The sequence below is a fragment of the Atractosteus spatula genome, chromosome 2 (genome assembly GCF_055471065.1).
Source record: "Atractosteus spatula isolate fAtrSpa1 chromosome 2, fAtrSpa1.hap1, whole genome shotgun sequence".
In the NCBI taxonomy this organism is placed as follows: domain Eukaryota; kingdom Metazoa; phylum Chordata; class Actinopteri; order Semionotiformes; family Lepisosteidae; genus Atractosteus; species Atractosteus spatula.
Window position 1 is genome coordinate 20625284 of NC_142707.1, and position 22296 is coordinate 20647579.

General features: G+C 38.6%; 2 protein-coding genes across 3 annotated transcripts; both read left to right on the forward strand.

Moving 5' to 3' along the window:
• Positions 1-1964: 1964 nt before the first annotated feature.
• On the forward strand, positions 1965-17102 carry ephx1 (epoxide hydrolase 1, microsomal (xenobiotic)). 2 transcript variants are annotated; one of them, XM_088928410.1, is made up of 10 exons: positions 1965-2012; positions 5184-5217; positions 7195-7394; positions 7649-7829; positions 8679-8897; positions 10260-10389; positions 11071-11285; positions 13454-13562; positions 14837-14962; positions 15246-17102. In XM_088928410.1, the coding sequence occupies exons 3-10, from the start codon at positions 7206-7208 to the stop codon at positions 15442-15444; spliced, it is 1368 nt and encodes a 455-aa protein (XP_088784536.1). In that variant the 5' UTR covers positions 1965-2012; positions 5184-5217; positions 7195-7205; the 3' UTR covers positions 15445-17102. The 2 variants fall into 2 exon arrangements, with proteins under 2 accessions (XP_088784536.1, XP_088784545.1); XM_088928419.1 differs by lacking the exon at positions 5184-5217 and having other exon boundaries at positions 1975-2012.
• Positions 17103-18506: 1404 nt separating this feature from the next.
• Positions 18507-21760, forward strand: tcf23 (transcription factor 23). Its single transcript, XM_088909641.1, has 3 exons — positions 18507-18720; positions 20506-20787; positions 21620-21760. Exons 1-3 carry the CDS (start codon positions 18598-18600, stop codon positions 21758-21760), a joined length of 546 nt encoding a protein of 181 aa, XP_088765767.1. The 5' UTR covers positions 18507-18597.
• The last annotated feature ends 536 nt before the right edge of the window (positions 21761-22296 follow it).

The following is a 22296-nucleotide window of genomic DNA, read 5'->3' on the forward strand; positions in this document are numbered from 1 at the left end:
GTGCTTGGCTTCAGAATTGATTAATGGGAAAAAATAGTACAGATAAGGGGTGAATGCTTAAATGTAGGCAATGTTATTAGGAGAATACCGTAAGAAACAAGTTCAGGATCACTGGTCTTCCTGATTTATATCAAATATCTAAATCACACCTATTGAACTTGTTTCCCCTACAATCTGCTCCAGTAAACAATTTTTCAATAATCAGCTCCAATCAAAACTAGTTTTGCTGTAACCTGTTAATGATTACACGGATAATCAAAAAAATCAATATAGCAATAAAGGAGCTGGTTACATCAAAGTACAGGAATAGAGAGGATTGGATAGGGTGAGATGACTAGCCCTGATCTAGATTCTGCTTGTCAAAATAGGTACGTTCACAGATAATACCAAACTAGGAGGACTAGTAAACACTGTAGAACCTGCAAAACATATTGAAAAATACTTTAAAAAATTATGACTAGGTAAAACCCAGCAGGTGACAATTAATGTTCACAAGTGCAAAGGACTATAGATAATGACAATGGGAAACACTGAACCTAAAGGGACTGTTTAGGAAAAAGTCTTACAGATGCAGATCCATTATTTTACTCTTCTAGATCAAGGGTAATCAACTGTTGGTTTTAATAGTCACCTTTAAATCACAAATTTCTAAAGCCTCAGAACAGAACTTGTTCAGATCATGGAATAGGAGGAGCTCAATTAAGCAGTTTAGATACCGGGCATCCACCTTCCATTCTATAACCACTTTTTCCAATTCAGAGTCGAGGGGGAGTGGGAGCCTATCTCAACAAGCAACGGGCGCAAGGCCAGGTACACACTTGACATGATATCAGTCCATCGCAGGGCACAGTTTAAATAGCATTTGAAATCCAAATCCCAACACCCTGTACTGTAGCTCTCAAGGATAGCATTCCTGATTTAATTGAACCCATTAACCAGCTAATTACTGATTTAAGAGGGATCTAAAACCTGCTGGATTGTGGCTTTCCAAAACGAAGATTACCTATTCCTGTTCTAGAAACTGTGGGGAAGAAAAAATAGGCAAAAAGAATGTTAACATATATCTGTGTTAATATATAAAGTATATTGAAACTGCAGCATGTATATCAAGGGAGGTTAAAATTGTACAATGCCCTATAGGATCTCATTTAGAATAGTGTGTTCAGTTTTGGTCACGGAAATACCAATGACAAAAATATTAACGCTCTAGAATCCATTCAAAAAACAGTAACCAGGTATATTTCCAGGCTTAAAAGGAATGTCCAATACTGTCAAACACTAAAGAGATGAATATTTTTCATCTTGATCTGAAAAAAACCTGATTCAAGTGTTCAAAAGCTTGCAAGGCAAAGACAAAGTTAACCCAATTGACTTCTTTAAAATCATCACTGAAACATGACCTCAAATGAATTTTTTAGAACAGCTTAGGGAAATGTCTCCTGGAGCTTGTCTGTAAGGATACACAACACGGTCATATTTACATTTAAGGCTTGTGCTTGCAAATAAGCTTTAATCATTGCTGAATATCAAATGCTTTACACGTACTCTGGTTGCGAATGTTCATTTTTTGGCAAAAAACTAAAGCGTTGCTATTTTTTCAAATTCCTGCATTTTCAATTGTCGGAATAAAGAATTATCCTGCGTTGTATTGCTTTTTCAGAACTGGAACGTGGTTAAGGGTCCAGTAGGTCTACTGCAATTTTATTACAAATTGTGTATATTTTATCGATTATTATAAGGCCTTGAATACTTAGTGAATATTGAAACTGTCTGCTGTATGTTTATACTTTTTTCGCAATACGTCAAGTAACCAGATAAGAAGCACTACACGATACCCTCATGTTTGTAAACTTCTAATACAATTAATAAAAGTCTTTATTTCAACCAAATTGACGGCGTTGGGTGCAGAGTTCAAAACCACATTTCCCAGAAACCATTACACTAAGCTTCTATGCATTTGTATTAGGCAAGTCTGGTCAGCGGAAGAATCAGTGCAACTGTCGTGTTGGCAGGTAGGGATAAGTTTTTCACTCCAGTGTTTGCTTTTTGTATCCAAATTTCACCCGAAATCTAAATTTAAGGAAACAAACAACAGCGTTATTTTTATCTGTTTTAAGCGTTAAAAAAACGAATAGAATGTTACTTAGTATAATCCTTGCTATGAATAACGACTGACGAAGAACATGTTTAATTTTTGCTGAATTCTTTAAATAGAATTGATCAGAAAAGGCTAAATCGGGCCTGCGGCTAAGTGTTTTTTAAATGGCAACGTTTTGCATTCCCTTACGGTCATTACTCGCGATCTTTGGTTTCTCGAAACTAAAAACAAACAATGAGTCCTTACTGATGGGAAAATATCGAATAAACAATTCAATAAAGTTATCAAAGATAGAGTTATTTTTTAACCCTGTCGTACAATGTGCAAACAAATTGTGTTGATTGTAAAATTCAGATTTTAAATGTTACAAATTCAGTAATATAGTTGTGCACCGTGCTACGTTTTGAAATAAATACTGTAGCTTAGGAGAGATCTGAAACATTAAAACTATTTTTATAAACAATTCAATAATGTTTGTGCAAACACATTTTGTTGATTGTAAAATTCAGATTTTAAATGTTACAAATTCAGTAATTATGTTGTGGACCGTACTACTTTTTGAAATAAACAGCTTAGGAGAGATCGGAAACATTAAAACTATTTTTTAACGCTGTCCAACAAGCACATAGTTCATTTAAAAAGCGCTGTGTTAGTAATTATGTAATTAAAGTACTTAGTTTCAGTAAAACGGGTCCCCTAGAATGAGAGTAGAAAAATGCTTTGTTCCTCAGGATAGGGTTATCCTGACTCTGAAGCCACAGTACTGAACATACTGTACTTAGAAATGGTGTAAAACGTTTTATACTTTGACTAGTGAGTAGCATACCACATTTCCCTGCTTGCTTTCATCAGGTGGTTTTTGACTAGTCTGACCCAACCCTTTTGAATAATTTCGCAAGTGATAACATTGCCCTGTTGCCTGCCTTCACAGTCAATGGGTAAATGGGTCAGTTCATGTTAAACTGACCTGAATTTGGAATGACCATCTCAACCTTTCCTGAAATTCACCACATTTGGTCCATGGTAGAAGGATTTGATGGAACATCTCACTTTTATCTCAAATATGTTTTTGAAATATGGTCATTTAAAAGTGGCCATTTTGGGGTGTTTTGTAACTACCCAGGTTTTTCAACTGGTAACACAGAAGTTAATGAAAAGCTTGTGAGGGGGAAGGGGAAATTGTGATTTTTTCCCCATATGTATTTCGGGAAGTGCAACTTGAGTTCCTAGGGTCTCACCTGAGAGGGATTTGAAACGGGGAAAAGGGGAACAATTTTGGCTGAAGGGGATCCAAGTAAGGAGATGCTATAGAACAGGAAGCTTTCTTTGCCACCCTCCTCAACTATTTTGTGCAATGCTGTGCCTGCAGCTGGCCTGTACTTTAGTTAATGTTCTGAAAGGTGAAATAAGTTATTGAGGAATGTGCAGTGATTACTTTCAGAAAGTGTTTTGGTAAATATCGAGTATAGCACAGTCAGAGGGAGGCGTATGTATGTTCAAAATAAAAAATAAAATGCGTGTTTCACTGTGTTACTCTCCAGAATAAACATTTGAGTTAAAAATCAGTTTTCTATGAGCAGATATTCATCAATGGCCATTTTCATTGATGGATCCCACACTACATTTCTCTACAGGTTTTTCTAAAATCTGGTATACCAATTTTTCCTTCAGTTCTGACAGTAGTTTTTTTTGTCAGAATTGACTGCCAATCTTTAAAATGTAATGAGCAATTATGCTTTGGAAGAGACAAAAAAATCAAAATTCCAAATGAAATATAAAGAAGGGGCTCTACAGAAATTTAAGCATGCCTTTTGCAGAAAGTAGTTCAGATGACAACCAGTACTCTTGAGTTTATTAGTCCAACTTGACCCCCATTTCAGTTGCTGCAATAGAAATCTTTTCTTTTTTTCCAAGGATCATCAGATTACTGCAAATGGCCTCAGCCTTTATCTCCTGTGTGTAAACAACATTTAGGTTAAGGGTCACGAGAGCAAATGTCTTGTTTTCCTTTAATTTCTTTTCCCAGTTCATGAGAACTGCTATTTTTCATTTTCATAAATAACAACGTGGATGCAAAATTGTTCCAGACTTTGTTTACTTTTAGCACAGTTTTGCAATTCTCGTTTTCCAGTTCACTGCTTTAGTTCAACTTCAACTTTTTCAGGAGAGATTATGCCAGGCCTGTTTTCACTGGCAGCCTTCTTTCTTGATTACTTAGCAGCCCGTGAGCAGCTGTGCAGCTATGTTTATTTTGTTTTAATCCAACATATTTCTTGCTAAAAACAAAGATTTTGACGCTTTTAGAACATTTATGTTTGTGAAAAAAATATTGCCTATAGACTTTGGAGTTGGAATGTTTTAATTCCATTTAATCTATAGACTTCCATACTATCTGTAGGCAAGAGCATGATCAGATATAATGCAAATCATAAAAAGCCATAAGATATTAAATTTTTGAGCGTGTCAGGAAAACGATACAGTTTTTATACAAACAATATCTGTATTTTGAAAAGTGGAAGTTTAACTGTAGCTGTAACAACATTCTTGCTGTAAATTAAGGTTAGGACTGTTGGTCAATGCACAGAAATCCACTTTGAAATTGCTTTATGTCTTTATTTAATTGTGTTGTGTTACGATAAACAGAGATGTATTTAAACAGCATGCCAATTACATCATAAATGCTGTAGGTTAAATCTCCTTGGTTTGTTAGAAAATGGTTGAGAAAAATAAGATATTGTTTTTTTTCCTGACTGCAGCAAAGCAGACCCTCAGGAAGTGATTTGCATTTCCTTGTGATATACACTTATAGTGAGTAAAGGAACAAGTAATGGGTTTATTCCTGAGCTTCACACCTGAAGAAGGCTCCACGGCCGCAATGTTGTGTTTTCTTCTCTTTTCAGCATGGAATAAACTTATTACTTGTTCCCGTGAGTATAAAATGGTGTGGGGGTGTCTGAACAAGGCTCCACAGCCAAAACATTGTATCTCTTTTCCTTTCAGCATGGAATAAACCGTTTCCTGTTCCTGTTTCTAATGTTGTTATGCGTTTCTGATTCACATTTTATTTTTTCTTGCATTTCTCCAGGGGGAACTCTTTCACTCCACTCTCTGAAGGCTAGGTCAGTAAAAGCTGCAGGGAGTGGTTATCTGTGGGGGAGAATGTTTACAGAAGGTTTTGTAATGGAAAGTACAGGTAACTGCCAAAATAAAGGAAACCCCAACATAAAAGTGTCTTCATAAGGCACTGAGGCACCAAGCCTCATACAGCTTGGATGTGCCTTGGCATAGATTCTACAAATGTCTGGAACTCCACTGGAGGAATGTGACACCATGAGATCTTCCACAGGAAGATCTTCCATCTTTAGAGATTTGGTGACTGGGATGGCCAGGGCATATAGCTGCCACCATTTTCATGCTCACACAGCCATTCAGTAACCACACGTGCCCTGTCAATAGGGGAGGCATTGTCATCCATGATTCCACTCCCATCAGGAAAAAAATGCTTCACTGTAGGATGAATGTGATGACTCAGCATGGCATTTTATACTGTATATTGACATTTACCTTGCCCTCTAATGGGTGGAGTGGACCTAAACCATACCTGGAAAATGTACCCTACAGCAGAACAGAGCCAGCAGACCCCTTCTACTGTGGGGAAAAAGGCACTTGAGCCTTTAAACCTTCTTTTTGGCACATGTACACATGTACTCATCCACTTGTTGAGAACAGGGTGAAGAATGACTCATCTGACCACGTGACTTTTAGACCACTGGACGCACCACCTTTTCCGCAAGAGATCATTTTTGGGTGCATTAAGGGTGTTCATGCACTGTAACCAAACCATGGTATCTCTCTCTGTGAAGTCTGACGGACTGTGACTTGATGAAGCTGCCTGCTTGCACCGTAGATTGATACTTGCAGTCAACTGTTTCAGAGGTACTCATTTGGACATCACTGCCAAGGAGTATGTGCTTTCATCCACAGTTGCCCCTAGCTGATGATGTGTTTCCCTCAGACTTCCATGTCAATATCACCTTATTCACTCCTCCTTGTGAAACATCAGCATGTTGAGCTGATTTCGCCATTGAAGCTCCTGGCAAATGTGCCCCAACTATCACCCCTCACTAAGAATTACTTAGATCTCTTCTTCTAGCCACGGTATTCAGAATATTGGGAAACTGGGCCTATTCAGCATTTTTATATGTGATCCTTAGCATGATGGGATGTTACCTGCTTAATTAATTCAAGAACCACACCTTTGTGGAAGCACCTGCTTTGAATATATTTTGTATCCCTCATTTACTTGAGTGTTTTCTTTATTTTGGCAGTTACCTGCGAGCAGTCTACTGTAGTTGGACTGGAGTCTTTCAGAGTCTTTTAAATATACTTTTAAATACAGTGCATACCAATGTAGGGTTTTTGTCATTCAGTGTGCCGTGTAGAAGTAAAAAGGTGAGACTTAAATTAAAGCGTTAATTTGAAAGAAGATAAATTCATTGTCTTGAGGGAGCTCAAGGGCTCTTCTAATTCATACGCTAATCCCTTTTGCTGTTCATAGAAGTTGTTGTGCAACCTTAATGGGCCTTCACAGTGTTTGTAACAAGCCAGTCAGGCTTTCATTATGAATTACAGAATAGCACAGATTTGACCACTTTCTGCATTATGCAGATTATAAGCTTATATAAAACGCTATTAAACATACAATATTAAAATATTCTCAATATTTCGGGGAATAGCCACCTGTCTTATCAGTTCCACTTGTATTGTGAGTTTTCACACTTTCAAAATAAAGTTGCAGGTCTTTGTGCAAGAAAGTATACAGTAATACACCCTGTATTCACATACATTTGCACACAAGGGGTGGCCAATTTAAGTGGGGATGGATGGAGGGAGGGGGTTAAAGTTATGAGGTGGTCAGGGGAAGAATGTGGTTGTTTTAGTCCGATTACTGATTTGGTGTTTTTTTTTCCCCAAAGTGTTTTATCCACAAAAATGAAGAATAAAAATCTATTAAAAAAATACACACCCAGTGTGTTCAGACTGCCCATGCTCGGTGCTCAAGAAAACTGATGACTCTCCGCTTTCTGTGTCTGTAGCGTCGGGCACCATGCTTTTGGAGGTGGCAGCAGCTGTGGCCCTGGGAGTAGTGGTCTGTCTGCTGGTGTTCAGAAAGAAGAAGGTGGAGGAGACACTGGAGGCTGAGGATGGCTGGTGGGGAGCAGGCCAGCGGCCTGAGTCTGCGGAGGATGAGACCATTCGTCCTTTCAGAGTGCAGACGTCCACTGAGGAGATTCAGGTGGGATCATGAGGGGCGAGAGGTTTGTTTCAGGACAGATGAAGGGAAGTGATTTACTACACGGTAATTTATTTATGGTACCATTTCATGTTTATCTGCCCTTCAGGGTTTGTAAGAGAAATACACCAGCTCTGTTGAGGGCTCTTTTTGTAGCAATCTCGTATAATTGTATATGCTGTGCATAGATATGGCAGCTAAAGAGGGTGATTGCTCACATCCGTAAAAGAGCCAAAATATTTCATTCTGTGTTTCAGGATTTATACAGACGCATTGATCAGACACGACCTGTTCCCTCTCTGGAGGAAAGCCGGTTCCATTACGGATTTAACTCAACATACTTGCAAAAAGTGGTGTCCTACTGGAGGAACGAGTTTGACTGGGAAAAGCAAGTCGCGAAACTAAATAAATATCCACATTTTAAAACCAAAATTGACGGTGAGGTTCAGTTTTTTATTTGGAATTCTTATTTTGAAAGTTATTTTTGTTATACTTGCCCGATCTGGGATAGCCACTTATGTTTTTTTCTTGGATATCAGCGACGATACCCATGACTGCACACAGGGGAGAGTATGGAAGTGCCGGCACACATTCTGACCTTTAAGCCAGATGTTGCAGGGAAAACAGCCCTGTTTTGGAGGTTGAGCCCTCACTGAAGTGCTATCAGCACCACAAACCTAGGGAGATCTGCGCGAGCACTGACTGACTGACCCCATCTCGTGTGTACTGCTGCATGGGCAATCCCAGTCAGACAGCTAGCAACATGAAACACACTACACCTGTGATCATAGAGGTCACCCTATGCTTAGGCAAGCACCTTCGCTGATTTAGCCATTCGGGAGGTCCCAGTATTTTTTAATGACCTTCGACTTATTTTCCTAAAATGGGCCTGTTTGAGGTTGGTTCTCAGTACTTCTTTATATTGGCAGTCTCTTAAAGTGAACTTTAAAGGAGTCATTTTCAAACTTTAATCTATTTTTTTCCAGAATACACATTACAACATTCCAAATCTTTGCCAGAACAAATTTGCCAATGAAAACTATTTTAAGAGATGTTTGGCAAACTTGACCTGGATTAGCGTCACCTTTGTTTTTATGCTTTGGATCAGACTGGTATTTTAAGACACTTTTTGAAAAGCCGGGATTTGACGTTTCAAAGCCAAAATTTGAAATCCAAACAATATTAAAAGAAAGATCAGTTAGCAATAAATGTTTCTTGTATGTTCTCAGTTCTGGTGCAGTGTTTAAATACAGTTGCAGTTCTAACAGTGCGTGTCTGTACATTCAGGGCTTGACATTCACTTTATCCATGTGCGTCCTCCTCACCTCCCTGAGGGAAAAACTGCCATTCCTCTGCTCATGGTACACGGCTGGCCTGGCTCCTTCTATGAATTCTACGGAATCCTGCCCCTCCTGACCAACCCCGCCAACCCTGACGACATTGTATTCCAAGTCATCTGTCCCTCCATTCCAGGCTATGGTTTCTCTGAGGCACCTCATAAACAAGGTAAGGTATCAGAGTGAGCTGAGGAGAAGGGTCACTGTATTTACAGGTAATGGGGACTCCCCTCAAACACCACCAATGTGCAGCATCCACCTGGATGATGCAACAGCAGCCATAGTGCGCCAGAATGTGCACCACACATCAGCTATCAGTGGGGAGGAGAACAGAGTGATGAAGCCATGATTGGTAAGGGCCAATGGGGAAATTTGGCCAGGATGCCGGGGTTACACCCCTACTCTTTTTGAGAAACGCCCTGGGATTTTTAATGACCACAGAGAGTCAGGGCCTCGGTTTTACATCTCATCCTAAGGACGGCGCCTGTTTACAGTATAGTGTCCCCATCACTATACTGGGGCATTAGGACCCACAAAAACTGCAAGGTGAGCACCCCCCACTGGCCCCACTAACACCTCTTCCAGCAGCAACAGTTTTTTCCCTGGAGGTCTCCCATCCAGGTGCTGACCAGGCTCACACCTGCTTAGCCAGTTGTGAGTTGCAAGGTGATATGGCTGCTGGTGAATTTAAAGACATTCAAGTGATCGAGACAGTGCAGATAGTCATTAAACGCTTGTGTCTGTCACTGTTTATTTGTTAAAGGGTGCTGTTGCGGCTCACAATGCAGTATTATACTGTAGGCTGTACTGTACCACCCTGCTGATGTTCCTTTTAGGTATGAAGTGTATCAATGCCTGTTTTGCTTTCTTCTGTTAAAGTAGAGCCTTTTGCCGCCGGAGCTCTGAGGTGACAGTGTCAATGCTGTTTGTCTTTTGGCAAAGCTCATGCAAACGTTTTGTGGTACCATTGGGGGAAAAACTCCAGCCATTCTTCAGCCATGTGAAAAAAAACACATCTTTTCACAGGAAACTCATCCATTTCGACACAGCTACTGCAATTTTGTAATTCATTTTTACTCATGAGAAAGGAAAACTGTATTGGTTTAATTCATGCTAGTAATAATGTACAGTTTGAGCTTTAACTTCAGGTTCTGCTGCAGGTGATGAGATTCCTTAACAGTTAGCTATTTCAATTTCAGTTTTGGACCTGGGGTGTTCGCCGAATGGAGTTTGTATGTGTTCCCATGGGTTTCTTCAAGTTGCTCCAGTTGCCTCCCACAGTCCAAAAACGTACTATTAATTTAAGTGGCTTCTTGGAATATTTTGCATGCATGCGTGAATTTGTGTCTGCCCTGCTATGGACTAGCGTCCTGTCCAGGGTGTACCCTGCCATGCTCCTGCTGCCTGCTGGGATAGGCTCCGGCTCCCTCTGTGACTCTGAATGAGAATAAGTGGGTAGAAAATGGATGGGTGGTTTTGAAGGGTGGCTGTGTGTACAAATACATGAAGCTGTGATAAATGTCCCTGGCAGGCTTTGACTCAGTGTGTGCTGCTCACATATTCTACAAGCTCATGAAGAGACTTGGCTTCAACGAGTTCTATGCTCAAGGAGGTGACTGGGGATGTCTCATCTGTACGAATATAGCCCAGCTGCAGCCCAGGTAAAAGATCAAAAATGGGGGGGGGGGGTTAATTCCTGCCTTTGTTCAATTCTGTGCTATTAAAATGAATTGCACTAAATTGGAATTCAGGCAAACTGGAGCATTTTTCAATCTATTTGAATGGATGATATGGTTTTTGCTGATCAGACCTTTAAAGGTTACTGAAAGTTTGGAACTGAGAAATGTAAAAATATCCCTACATTCAAATGTTTATTTTATAAGAATGTTGGAAGTATGCATTAGAAATACAAAAGCTAACAGTTGTAATAAACTTTAAAGTCATTACAGTCATCGGGTACAGTATGATATATTTTAGCTGTACCATGTACAGTAGTCTAAGACTAACGAATCATAGGGTTTATGGCTGGAACCAGAGACCAACCATTTAATTCACTTTGTATGCTTAAAATGGGTTACAGTGGTTACAGCTATAATTTCTTTATAGTTCAAGGGAGACTGGAAGTGAGGCTGCCTTTCACATAACCTCTCAAGTCTATTAAAGGATACAGGCATACAAAACTTCTAATTGACTGATCTGTGCTAAATTGATTAAATTATTATTTGTTAAAGTAAATATGCCTTTTACTTTCACCTATGAGGGTTCACCTTTCCTCCTTTGCAAGGTGAACCACATGGCTTCCTGTCCTTTTCATAACCATATTCTTGTGTCTCTTACTTTAGTCGTGTTAAAGGCCTGCACCTCAACTTTTTGTCGGTGGCCAACCCTGGTTTAATTGCGGGGCTGTCTCTGCTTTTTGGGCGGCGTTTTCCCGGGCTGTTTGAGTTCAAGGAACACGACGTCAAGCGTCTCTTTCCCTTCATGAAGAAGGTGGTCGTGGAATTGCTGAAGGAGTCGGGGTACATGCACATTCAGGCCACCAAGCCTGACACTGCAGGTGAGTGAGGCAGCCAAGGCTAGGTTAGGGGCTGTTAATGTCATCAGGCATTGAATTACCTTTTCAGTTTGAAACGTCAGGCGATGTTAGCTTTGGTGTGCTTAGGTGAACACTCAGCCAGTTTTTATTAGTTGTTATCACTGCCAAATATTGTGATATCAGTGCCTTTATTTCTGTGTTATGATGCTATATTAATGATAGTGATGTACTTCACACAAAGCTTTGATTTGATTCCTGTTATCTGTTTCCCATTTTTATGGTTGTAGAAAATATGCGATTGAACATTCAGTATTTCTTGCACGAGTAAGCAAAAGCATGGAAATGGTAAGACTTCCTGTACTGGAGTTTGCAACAAAAACAGTTTCACATCATAGTAAGCAGTATTTTGTTGGTCTTCCTTTAGATGGGATAATACAGAGAAGGTACTTCCTGTAGCCTTTTAATACGTTCATTCACATTTCAGTAGGGATTTTGGCTCATTTTGTAAGTCACTCCTCTTTAGGAATTTTTAATCCTGCTTATCTTCTCCAGCTCCTTCAGATTGTACATGTAAAGTATTTTCATTAGTTCATACCATAGATGTTCTGTTGAATTGAGGTCTGGAGATTGTGATGGGCAGCTGAGCACATTACTTTTACGCTACTTTAATCATGTGGTAGTAAATCTGGAGATGGGCTTCGAGTTCAAATTAATATTTTTTGGAATCCATCTGGCCCTCACTTCTAACAAGGACTCCAGAACCAGAGGTTATGAAATGGAGCCATTTCTGTACTTCATAGAAAATATCCAGTTTTTGTCCCTAGTATAAGTTATCCTCTCAAACTACATTTCTGACTGCACATCAGGGTAAAACGTTGTGTTCTCTTCCTGTTGGGGCAGCAATTATTACATTAACCTAGAATGTGTGAATGGTGAACATCACAGTCAACTCTGGGATGTCTTATGGTTATTTTAAAGTCATCATTAGAGATACTGAGGTCCGTGATCTTTCACCTCATATCTTTGGACAATTATTTTGACTGTCCCCATGATGAAGTGGTTCTGAGTATTTAGCTTCTGTGTAACGCCTATTCGATTACCTGGTGGCTTTGTAATAATTGACTCATTGAAGCTTCTGAGGCGTTGTGAAATCAGATGATGATAAACAACAGCAAATTTACTTTTCAAAGTTTATTTTTGACATTAACAGAGTGGGAATGAATGTGAACATTGCATGTTTAAACAAATGTGGTTATCTTGTAGTTAATGTGGAAAGATGCTTTTACAAAATACATTACTGTCTTACAGTAATGTCTTTGCGTTTTTGGAATTTAGAGCCAACTGTGCCGATTCTAATAAAAATAATTTATTCTCATTCGCAGAATCTGTGATTTGCAATAACAATCACATAACTTTTTTCTACCAGTTGTTCTTTTTGAATCCTATAACATATCTAGGATAGATACCGTGTGTTATACATGCAGCTGCCTCTTTTTTGACTGAAGTTTCTTTATAATTGAACGTTTAAGCTAAGTCTGCCTTCTCTTTATTTTACTTTTGTATTGCTTTTATGTGAATATTTTAAACATCCCTATATGTTTTCAGTGGGAGGGCATTAGTAAAGATATTTTTTCAAGCAAGTATATGAAAGGGATTTATACTTTATCTGTTTAGAATATTCTCTCCTAAAGTTTATGGATATCTTGTTGTTTTTCCTGGCTTGGGCTCTCCAGAGAATCTCAGGTCTTATCGTATTATGAGTTATTGGTAGGCATCTCATTTCTTGTTTCAAAAGATCTGAAGTTAATATTCCTGAAGACAACAACTAAGAGGTCTTTGTCATTGGCAAAGTATATTTGTTTAGACATTTCTAAAGTCATTGTTTTCTCACATTCACCGCCCAAGTGGACAGTTTCTCATTCATATCTGCCAGTAATAGAACTGGAGCACCAAGCCAAAGTATACAGTGTTAACACTGTTATTTTAAGCATGTGTGCTTTCCTCAATTTAAGATCAACAGTGTACCCTCCACATAAAGGATGCTTTAAAAAGGATAAGTCCATATCTCTGTGGAGGGCAAAAAAGCAAAAAGTACCTCAATGCCAGTGATGCACTTTATTTTCCTTGAGATCCCAAACATTTACACAGGCAGTTTGATATGTACTGTATATTGTGTTTGCATTCTGCAGGTCGTGCACTGAATGACTCTCCTGTTGGCCTGGCTGTATACATCTTGGAGAAGTTTTCCACATGGACTGATCCAGAGTTCAGGAACCTGGAAGATGGAGGATTGGAGAGGTATCTGCTAGACACTGTCTTTTTTTTCCTGAATGTCTTTTTATCAAAGAGATTTAATCCTTTATTTAAATTCTTTTAAATTATTTAAATACTTTGGTAGCCATTTGAAAGAGAATATTGTCCATGGGCGATCAAAGTTTTAAATTCCTAAAAACTAAGTAAATTATAAATGAACAAGTGACATTGCAGAACATCTAGAGTGGCACTGCACAGTGAAGTGAAATTTTACAGTAGACATGCATATGATCATAGTTCATCAGGCAGAATTTTACACATGTATAAAACCTTATTGACTGCACAAATGTTTTTAAAGGCAGTGCAGAGCAACACCCTTAGAAACTGTTGTGACATTCATATTTCATCTCTTGTGTTTCATTGGGTAGCAACATGACCTTTTCCTTTGCATTTGAAATCAGATCTAGGTCACATAAAGATTTGAGGATATGGTCCAGTATATGCAATGACTTCGAAGAATTTTGCTTTTGTTTTTGTTTCTGCTAATAAGTGGTATTTATTTTTCAATGGGTGTAATACACTGTCTTCCTAGTACTTAGACGAGACAGTTTGACTTTACAATCCAGCATTTTGTGTACAGTATGTGATCATTAATGTAATGTTAATGACGAATCCAATATATAATATACATTTTATATTTGGGTAATTCATGAATAACTTTAATCATAATAAAAATGAGCTTTGTGTTGAACTCACTTGTTGTAATTGCCTTAAGGGATATGCAACCAAATACTAACTTTTACACTCTGAAATTCACTTAAAGTGAATTTGTCCCAATTCTTATGATAACTTAAAGTAATTGGGTTGAACACAGAGTATTTTTTTATGATATGATCAAATGTATATTTGAAATGACTCAAAAATAAAATAGATTATATGGTAGTTAATATGAATAATAACCACAGTGTCACAAATACAATTTACTTGACTGCAGAGAATTTCAAAATTGTTTTTGCTGTCACAATACTTTTGGAGGGCACTACAGAACTGCAATTTAGAATTTCATGGGGACATGTACTGTATTTCCATATGCTGTGGTTTTCAAGCCATTTAAAGCCATGTGTGCGTCACAAAAGTTGTTACAAAAAACAGCCATTTTTATTATGTCACACACCTTGAAGAAGAAATTAAAAGCTGTTCAGTTTGTCTGTTAATAGTTCATTATAACTTAACTTATTTACCTGATTGCTGTCACCTTATTTATAATTTGTGGTTTCACTTGAACACTCTTTTCAGTCCCTAACTTGTTCAATTTTCAGGAAATATTCCATAGATGACCTCCTGACTAACGTGATGATTTACTGGGTGACGGGTTCCATTATTTCCTCAATGCGCTTCTACAAGGAAATCTTAGGGAAAGGAGTTGGCACTCAAAAACATGACAAGTGAGTTTGTAAAGATGCAGGAACCTTAAGAGCAGAATTCCAGTCTTGGTAAGCCCATTTCTCTGCTAACTATAACATTTCACTTGGCAGAGGAAAAAATTGATTTGATTTCAGGTAAACTTCTTGGAAGTTTTTTTCTTTCTATTAATGAATTGAACAAAAAGCTAAAAAAATCAGACTTGGTATTCTGTTATATTATGGGAGAATCAATACTAAAACATACAGGCCAGAGGTTCAATGGGCTCCCCACAGTTCTGACAGTTAACTTCTCTTGGTCTTCCAGAGTACCTGTGCGAGTTCCCACTGCCGTCGCCTGCTTTCCCAATGAGCTGGTGCACTTGCCAAAAATCTGGACGAAGCAGAAGTACCCAAACGTGGTGTCTTTCAACTACTTGCCCCGTGGGGGACACTTTGGTGCTTTCGAGGAGCCAGAGCTGCTGGCGGCAGACATCCAGAGCTTCGTTAAAAAAGTGAACAAGTAAACTACAGGCCCATGCTCCTTCTTCACTAAGCACATAGGCACTTAGCTACCTTTTTTTTAAAATGCCAGATCAGAAGCGATAGTGATTGGCATTACTAGATCAGCCTCTTTAAGATGAATTCATTATCTTTCAGCTTGTTGTTCTGACTGACGCAGCAGAACTTTGCCTTTGAGCATCAATGCCTTTTTGACAGTTAGTTGTACAGAGATGGCATGCCTTGAGCTTGTTAAAATAATGTCTAAGCGAGTCAAGGGAAATGGAAGGATTTCCTATTCTTCCTGACTGAATAGGATGCACAAGGTTTCAGTCCACGTTTTAAGAGGTAGATGTTTTCAGTGAACTGTTAAGACCAGGAAATGAACAGAGCAACACTCAGAAGACAAAAATAATGCAATGTTATGAAAACTTAGTTGAAAAGCATAAAATAAACAGTCACAACACCCAAATAATTAAGTATACATTAATTACCAAGATGCTTAATTCAGGTGATTACTTAATACTGATAATTACCAGGAATTGTGAATCAAATGGCTTTAAATTACATTCATCAGCTATTGTGTGGTGAAAAGCAAAAACGAGTATCTCCCATTAATGATGAATTAATGTCTTACACATTATAGAAATAAGGATACCTGAATATTACCTTCTAAGTGTGTAAATGGGAAAGAATTAAGGCATGAAGGGATGGAGTTACAAATACACAGTAACAATAACACCTTAGAGTCAGAATTCAAAAATGAGATTATTTTATGATGTTCTGAACAAGAGTTGTCTTACTTTTCTGTTCTGAGAATTAGTTAAAAAACTTACTACAACTCTTGCATTGTTAGTGAAACACTCTCATTTGTATTCATAAGATGTGCATTGCAAACCATTAATCACCTACAGTATGATAGTTCATCACCAGTGTTAGTATGTCACCAAGTGCACAGCAGTTTATTATCAAGTTTGTCACCAGCAACATGTTTGTAATATGTATTAGAATTAAAATGTTGTTGATACTGTATGTATTATGCAGTGTTATGACTGCAGTTTAGAGGTCATTATGGCACTGTCTTTGCTCACATTTTCTTGATTATGGTAAAATAGTTGATTATTTGGTTTGGTCTAAGAAGAATGTAAACTTCACTCCAAATTATATTTAATTATATTTAGCATTTACAATTACACAGGTATTGCAGTATTATTGGACCAATTAGAAAATCATGGAGGTTTATTTCCAATGTTTATAAATGTCACAAGCCATTAGTGGATGCAATTGGAGAGTATGGTCTTTACTGTTGAACTGTTGAATACTTTTGAAGACTATAAGCATAAACAGTAAAAAGCATTTGTTATCCAGATTGTGGTCAAAGATAATCAGATTGAATGTGTTATGATCTCCTAGAGTACTAGCGGGGGACAGTAGAGAATAATCACTACGTTCTTTTCGAAGTGTTAACCAACAACACTGATGTCTGTTTTGCCTTGAAGTACCGTAGTTCTAAGTTTTTTAGGTCTCTTTTTTCTCCAAGTCCTCAATGATGTCTGAAGAACTAGAACTGACTTTGATTGTTACACATTGTGCTTTTCTTTTGCTTTGTGTTTCTTTTCTGGATCTTGATTGGTGTTCTACACTACACTTCAAAATAAAAAAAACACTTTGTAATTCACAAAAATGTTTGTTTTTTATAACTGCTTAAAATGTGATGGTAACTAGGCACTGCTTAAGAATTGAAAAAACTGGGCTGTTCTACTGTTTTTCCTTTTTGCTCACAAAGAAATAGCATACTCACCAATCCCTCGCGCACTGGTAACACATGCATCACCTGCATTTTCCTCATGTTGGTGTGTAAAAAGATTCTTCAGTTACATTCTCCACAGACCTATCTTCATTCTGTATTTGGTTCCAACACTGGTACAAACTCTGGGAAGAGCAGTGACCAATCCAGGACATATGCATTTCTGAACTTAATTTATAAATTGTTTGAATTAATGCTTCCAGAACCAAGACCTTTCTGCCAGCAGGTAGGACCATGGCATTATTTTGTCTCCATTGTGCAGCTGTTGAGGAACCCAGAGTTGTGCATCACTTAGTGTGATAAACCTTTGACTAACCTGTATGTCACATGCCATCAAATTTCAGGAATGTCCAAGACAGAAAAAGAGATCACCCCACAGGAGCATCATAATTTGGTATTACTGCCTTTCACTAAATCTTGGTTTTTGTTATTATTAGTATGTCTGAATCTGGAGAAAATATTTTGTAAAAGCAAATTGTATGAAACAGTAGACACAATAGGATCTACAGTATATAGGATCAATGTGAGGTGAAATCAACTTGCAGGAAAGGACAAACCACTTTGTCTGCAAGAAAGGCATTCCTCAACATTTTAGGAATGACATGGAAATTCATGCTCATTTTTCTGAGAGTAAGATGGAGTAGGACTTCTGACCACAAGAAGCGAGGATTGCCACTGCTTTTACTAAACTGGTATCACTTGAAACAATTGTCTGTCAAGTTACACTCTGATCACAAACCATAAAAAAATCAAAGATGTATTTCTCACATGATGCTAAAGCATTAAATCACGAGAAGCACTATAATGAGAACTGGGTCTCCTACATGATTGGTCAGGCCCAAATCACCTGTGAAATACCACATGGACAGAAGGACAAGGGGTAGACTCTTGGTTTATAAGTGCATTTAAATTATGTGAGTATGCAAGATAATGGAAAAGAGAGGTTGCGTGTCCAGTTAACGCTTATTGTCCTTTTTGCTATTAAAGCTGAAAAAGCTGTGATCACCGTTAAAATAAATGTCAACGAGTGGTAAGAAGCTCCAGCTGCTGGTCCCGTCAGCCTCCTGTTTTTCCCAAGCTCCATATCCTGCCTCTGGATGGTCCGCAATTCCCTCGAGGCAGCTCCCTTGGCAGAGAGAACCCGGGGGAGGGAGAGAGGGGGTGGCTCAGGAGATAAGGGTTGCTTGAAGATCCCCTCATTACCTCACCAGATAAGGCAAGGGAGGGAAAGGAACGGCTCACACAGCATCACGAGCAGTGGAATGAAGCTGTTTCGTTAGGGAGGGGTCCCAGGCTTTGCTGTGCGCCGTGGTTGTGATCTGTTTTTATTCGGCCTTGCTGGCCTGAAGTCTTGGAGGTTCAAGAGGTACCTATGGCTGAGAGGCTGAGGGGTATGACCCAGACAGCTTGGAAAGAGCTGGGCACAGACGAGCTGCCCGGTAACAAGGGACTGCAGCACAGACACAGACTTCCTCAAAGGGACCCCGCAAGATGGGTGAGTTAACTCCTGGCAAATCAGGATCTTGGCTGCGCTGAGAGGTTTCAGCTGGAAAAATTGAAGGCAGTTGGATTATGTGGAGAGAGGTGGGAGACTGTGAGGATGCCTAGGCGATAGGTTTCAGTTAAAAGGATGGGAAAAGTGGATGAGAGAAGTTACAGTTCAAATGATACCAGAAGTGCAATCTGTTACTTACGTCTTACCTTCTATTCCTGGGATGCTCTTTTGAAGCAGGTGTATATATACATTCAAATGTTTTGTAGGTATCACGGGACACTTTCATTACATGGAGAGTAGTTTCATTATATACGGCGAACTAATCATTCTTCTTATATATTAGTTTACATCACAATTGAGCAAAGATGCTGTGCAATTAAAACGTAGCTTTTTTCAATCTTTGATCTGTCATACATTTTTCATTTTATCCATTAGTTAAACCATTGTGCACTTTTTTAACTATTATTCTGTTGTTGTTTCAGCAGTTTCATTTAATTAAAATGTCACTTTACTATTCTGTTGTGTGTCCTTTATTGTGCTGAATATCATTTTATACCCATTTATAATGTTTTTCAAGTGCCAGCAGTATTTATCAGGTATGCATCCTTTGCCAAAATGAGAACACTTTTAAATGATTTTTTTTCCATCTGATTTGTCCTCAAGGATGATAATTTCTTACATTTAAAATTCCTTACTGTTCCTTGTGGTCCTCCTGTCCACTCTGAATGTAAATCAGTTTCTTTGCCGTGTAATTGGAAGGGTAAGGATAATACAGTATCTCATGAAAAGAAGTCTGTCCACTATACTGTATGTCTTCCACAGCTGCTGAGAAGGATTGACTGTAGATCCTGGTATCTCAATGGGCACACCCCTGATTATATCTTTGAAAAGCTATACACGATGGAAACAAGTATTTGCCACAACTGTTTCTTAGGTATTAAATGATATTTACTGACAGCCTTGGGTTGCTATGGACTCTGTAGCTATGGATGACAGGGAAGCTTATATACATATTCTTCTGAGGTAATTTCAGATAACAAAGCCCAGGAATAGGATTTTCTGCAGTTGTGTGTTGCAAATGTGAAAGTAAATGTGCTGTTGTGTCACACAACAGGGTCCTGTATAAGGGTGTCATCTCTCAGTTAATCAGAACATGGGAAAGACGTTAGTACTGCCTGCCTCTGGAAATGTACATTTAGACCCACAGTGGAAGAGAAATATTACTCAGGCAGTGTGTGCAAGGGCAAACTGCCTCTTGTACTCTGCCTACATAGCGGCATTACACATTCTTCCTTCTGACACTATTAAAACAGACCATGGTAAACTGGTTCTCTATTTTCTTTTGAAATGGAGAATGAATTTTAACATACTCAGCAAAAGACTTATCACTTATACTGTATCTTCCTCAGATTCACAAAGTTATTATCAAATTTTATTGAACAGACATAACATAAGTAAAATTCATTATGATTATTAACTGGTTGATCAACAGGGAGTCTACTATGAAAGTCACCAGCTGGTTGAAGGCTCAATTGCTGGCAAGCCTACCTCAGGTATCTTAGTTAAGCCTCCAGAATGAACAAATATGTATGTATATATGCTTCACCAATGATGACATTCTAATATCCTGAATGTGAAAAAATTCAGGATGACTGATCATTCATCTGCACATTAAAAGAAAAATGTTTATTCCTGGTAAGGGTCACAACGATGATCACGATCATTCGATCGTTTCATCATAAAATGGAGTCAAACCTCTTTTTTCAAGGTCTGTTATTTCTGCAGGTTCAGCATAGGTTTGAGCCCCAGGAAAAACTGAGCAGGCCTCAGCACTCTCCTGAGAATGCTGCTCGTGAGAGAAGCAGGGTGCGAAACCTTCGCCAGGCCTTTCACAGCCTGCAGGCCGCCCTGCCTGCCGTCCCACCCGACACCAAACTCTCCAAACTGGACATCCTGGTTTTGGCCACTAACTACATTGCCCATTTGACTCAGACTCTGGATCAGGGAAGAATTCCAACAGAGCAGCATCTACCCCCAAGAGCACAAGGATATCTTCATCCAGTCAAGGTCAGTCAAAGCTTGGGTGTATGCGAACTATGAGTTTATAGACGACCTCAAGAGAAGTTTTATTGGCATCCCAGTTGAGTATATTCACACTTGTTTGGCTTTCTCACCATTTTCCAATCAATTCAAGTTATATTATCCCCGAGGGGCAGTTTGGTTTACAGCAGAGTCCAACACAACAATACAACAAAAAGCAAATAATACAATAAAAGGTCAGAATAATCAAGATTTTGTGTAATGAAATTATTGTACATTTATTAGTGAAATTGCAGAGGGGATAATACACCAGAACAGTGTAGACAATTCTACAACAAATGGAAGTAATGCCAATTCAAAGTTGGGGGGGGTGACACCTCCATAATGGTGCTGGTCTTCTTTAGAAACCTCTGAGAAGACATTTGGCTTGATCTGATTTGCCTCAATGATTTTGTTTCTTATGTCATATATACACTATTTTTCTCAGCCAGCCCCACATTTTCTTAACTACTGTACATTAATATTTTTCCACATGTGACATTTCTATCTTATTCAACCTTTGTGCGGAATGTGAGTAGTGTGAAGTAGTGAGTGTTTAAGTTTCCAATGATATCTTCAGAAACCTTAGTTGTTCAGATTTTTCTCTCATTTTCATGCAGCCACGTGGTCACCTCACCCGGATTTTCGTTTTATTTGGAGTATATTGCCGTGCCCATAACATTACACTGGGGGAAAGTCTCTTACCTTCTTCTTTGCTGTTCTGTTAGCTGAATACAGCATTAAACCAATCTGCTTTTTGCTAAAGACTCATTTCATGTTCATGTAAAGAAATGATCATCTGGTGCTTTTTGCTTTGCAGAAGTGGCCCATGAGGTCTCTCCTGTACTGTGGGAGCATGGAAGATTTATTGACGGTGGTCCAAACAAGTCAGAAGGAGTGCTCTGGAGAAGAAGATGTTTGCTTACAACCCCCTGACCCTGGGTCACACCCTATACCATAAGCAATCTTTTTGACTATCTGGCTTTGATGAAGACATCTTCATATTATAATCACAGTATTTATACCCGCTTCATTTTTTGGAATTATTCAGAAAGACTGTGCCGAGCTAGTTACAGCATCTGGTGCATTTCTTGTCAGCTACTTCTTTTTAATTTCCGAAACAAATATTTCTCCTCACATTTTTATAAACAAGAATATAAAAAGGTTACAAACAGGAGCCTATTAGTCATGAACCTTCATGCTGGTGATTTATTGACCTAAGGATCTCATCCAGCCATTAACTGACAGTTCAGCAATATGTTTCAGTCTTATATACACTCTTCCTCCACAGTGTATTTAAACCAAACCAATGGGTTATTTTATGCTCAGCAGTGAACACGAGGGCACAATTAGAAGTTAGTAAATGTAGAGTAATCCATTGGATTAAGTTTGTGAATACCATTCAAGATTTAAAATACTTTTATCACATTCCTCCCTAATTTCAGCACAAGATTGAAGAGACTATGTTCTTTTTGCCTGTTTGTGAGATTTCTGTTA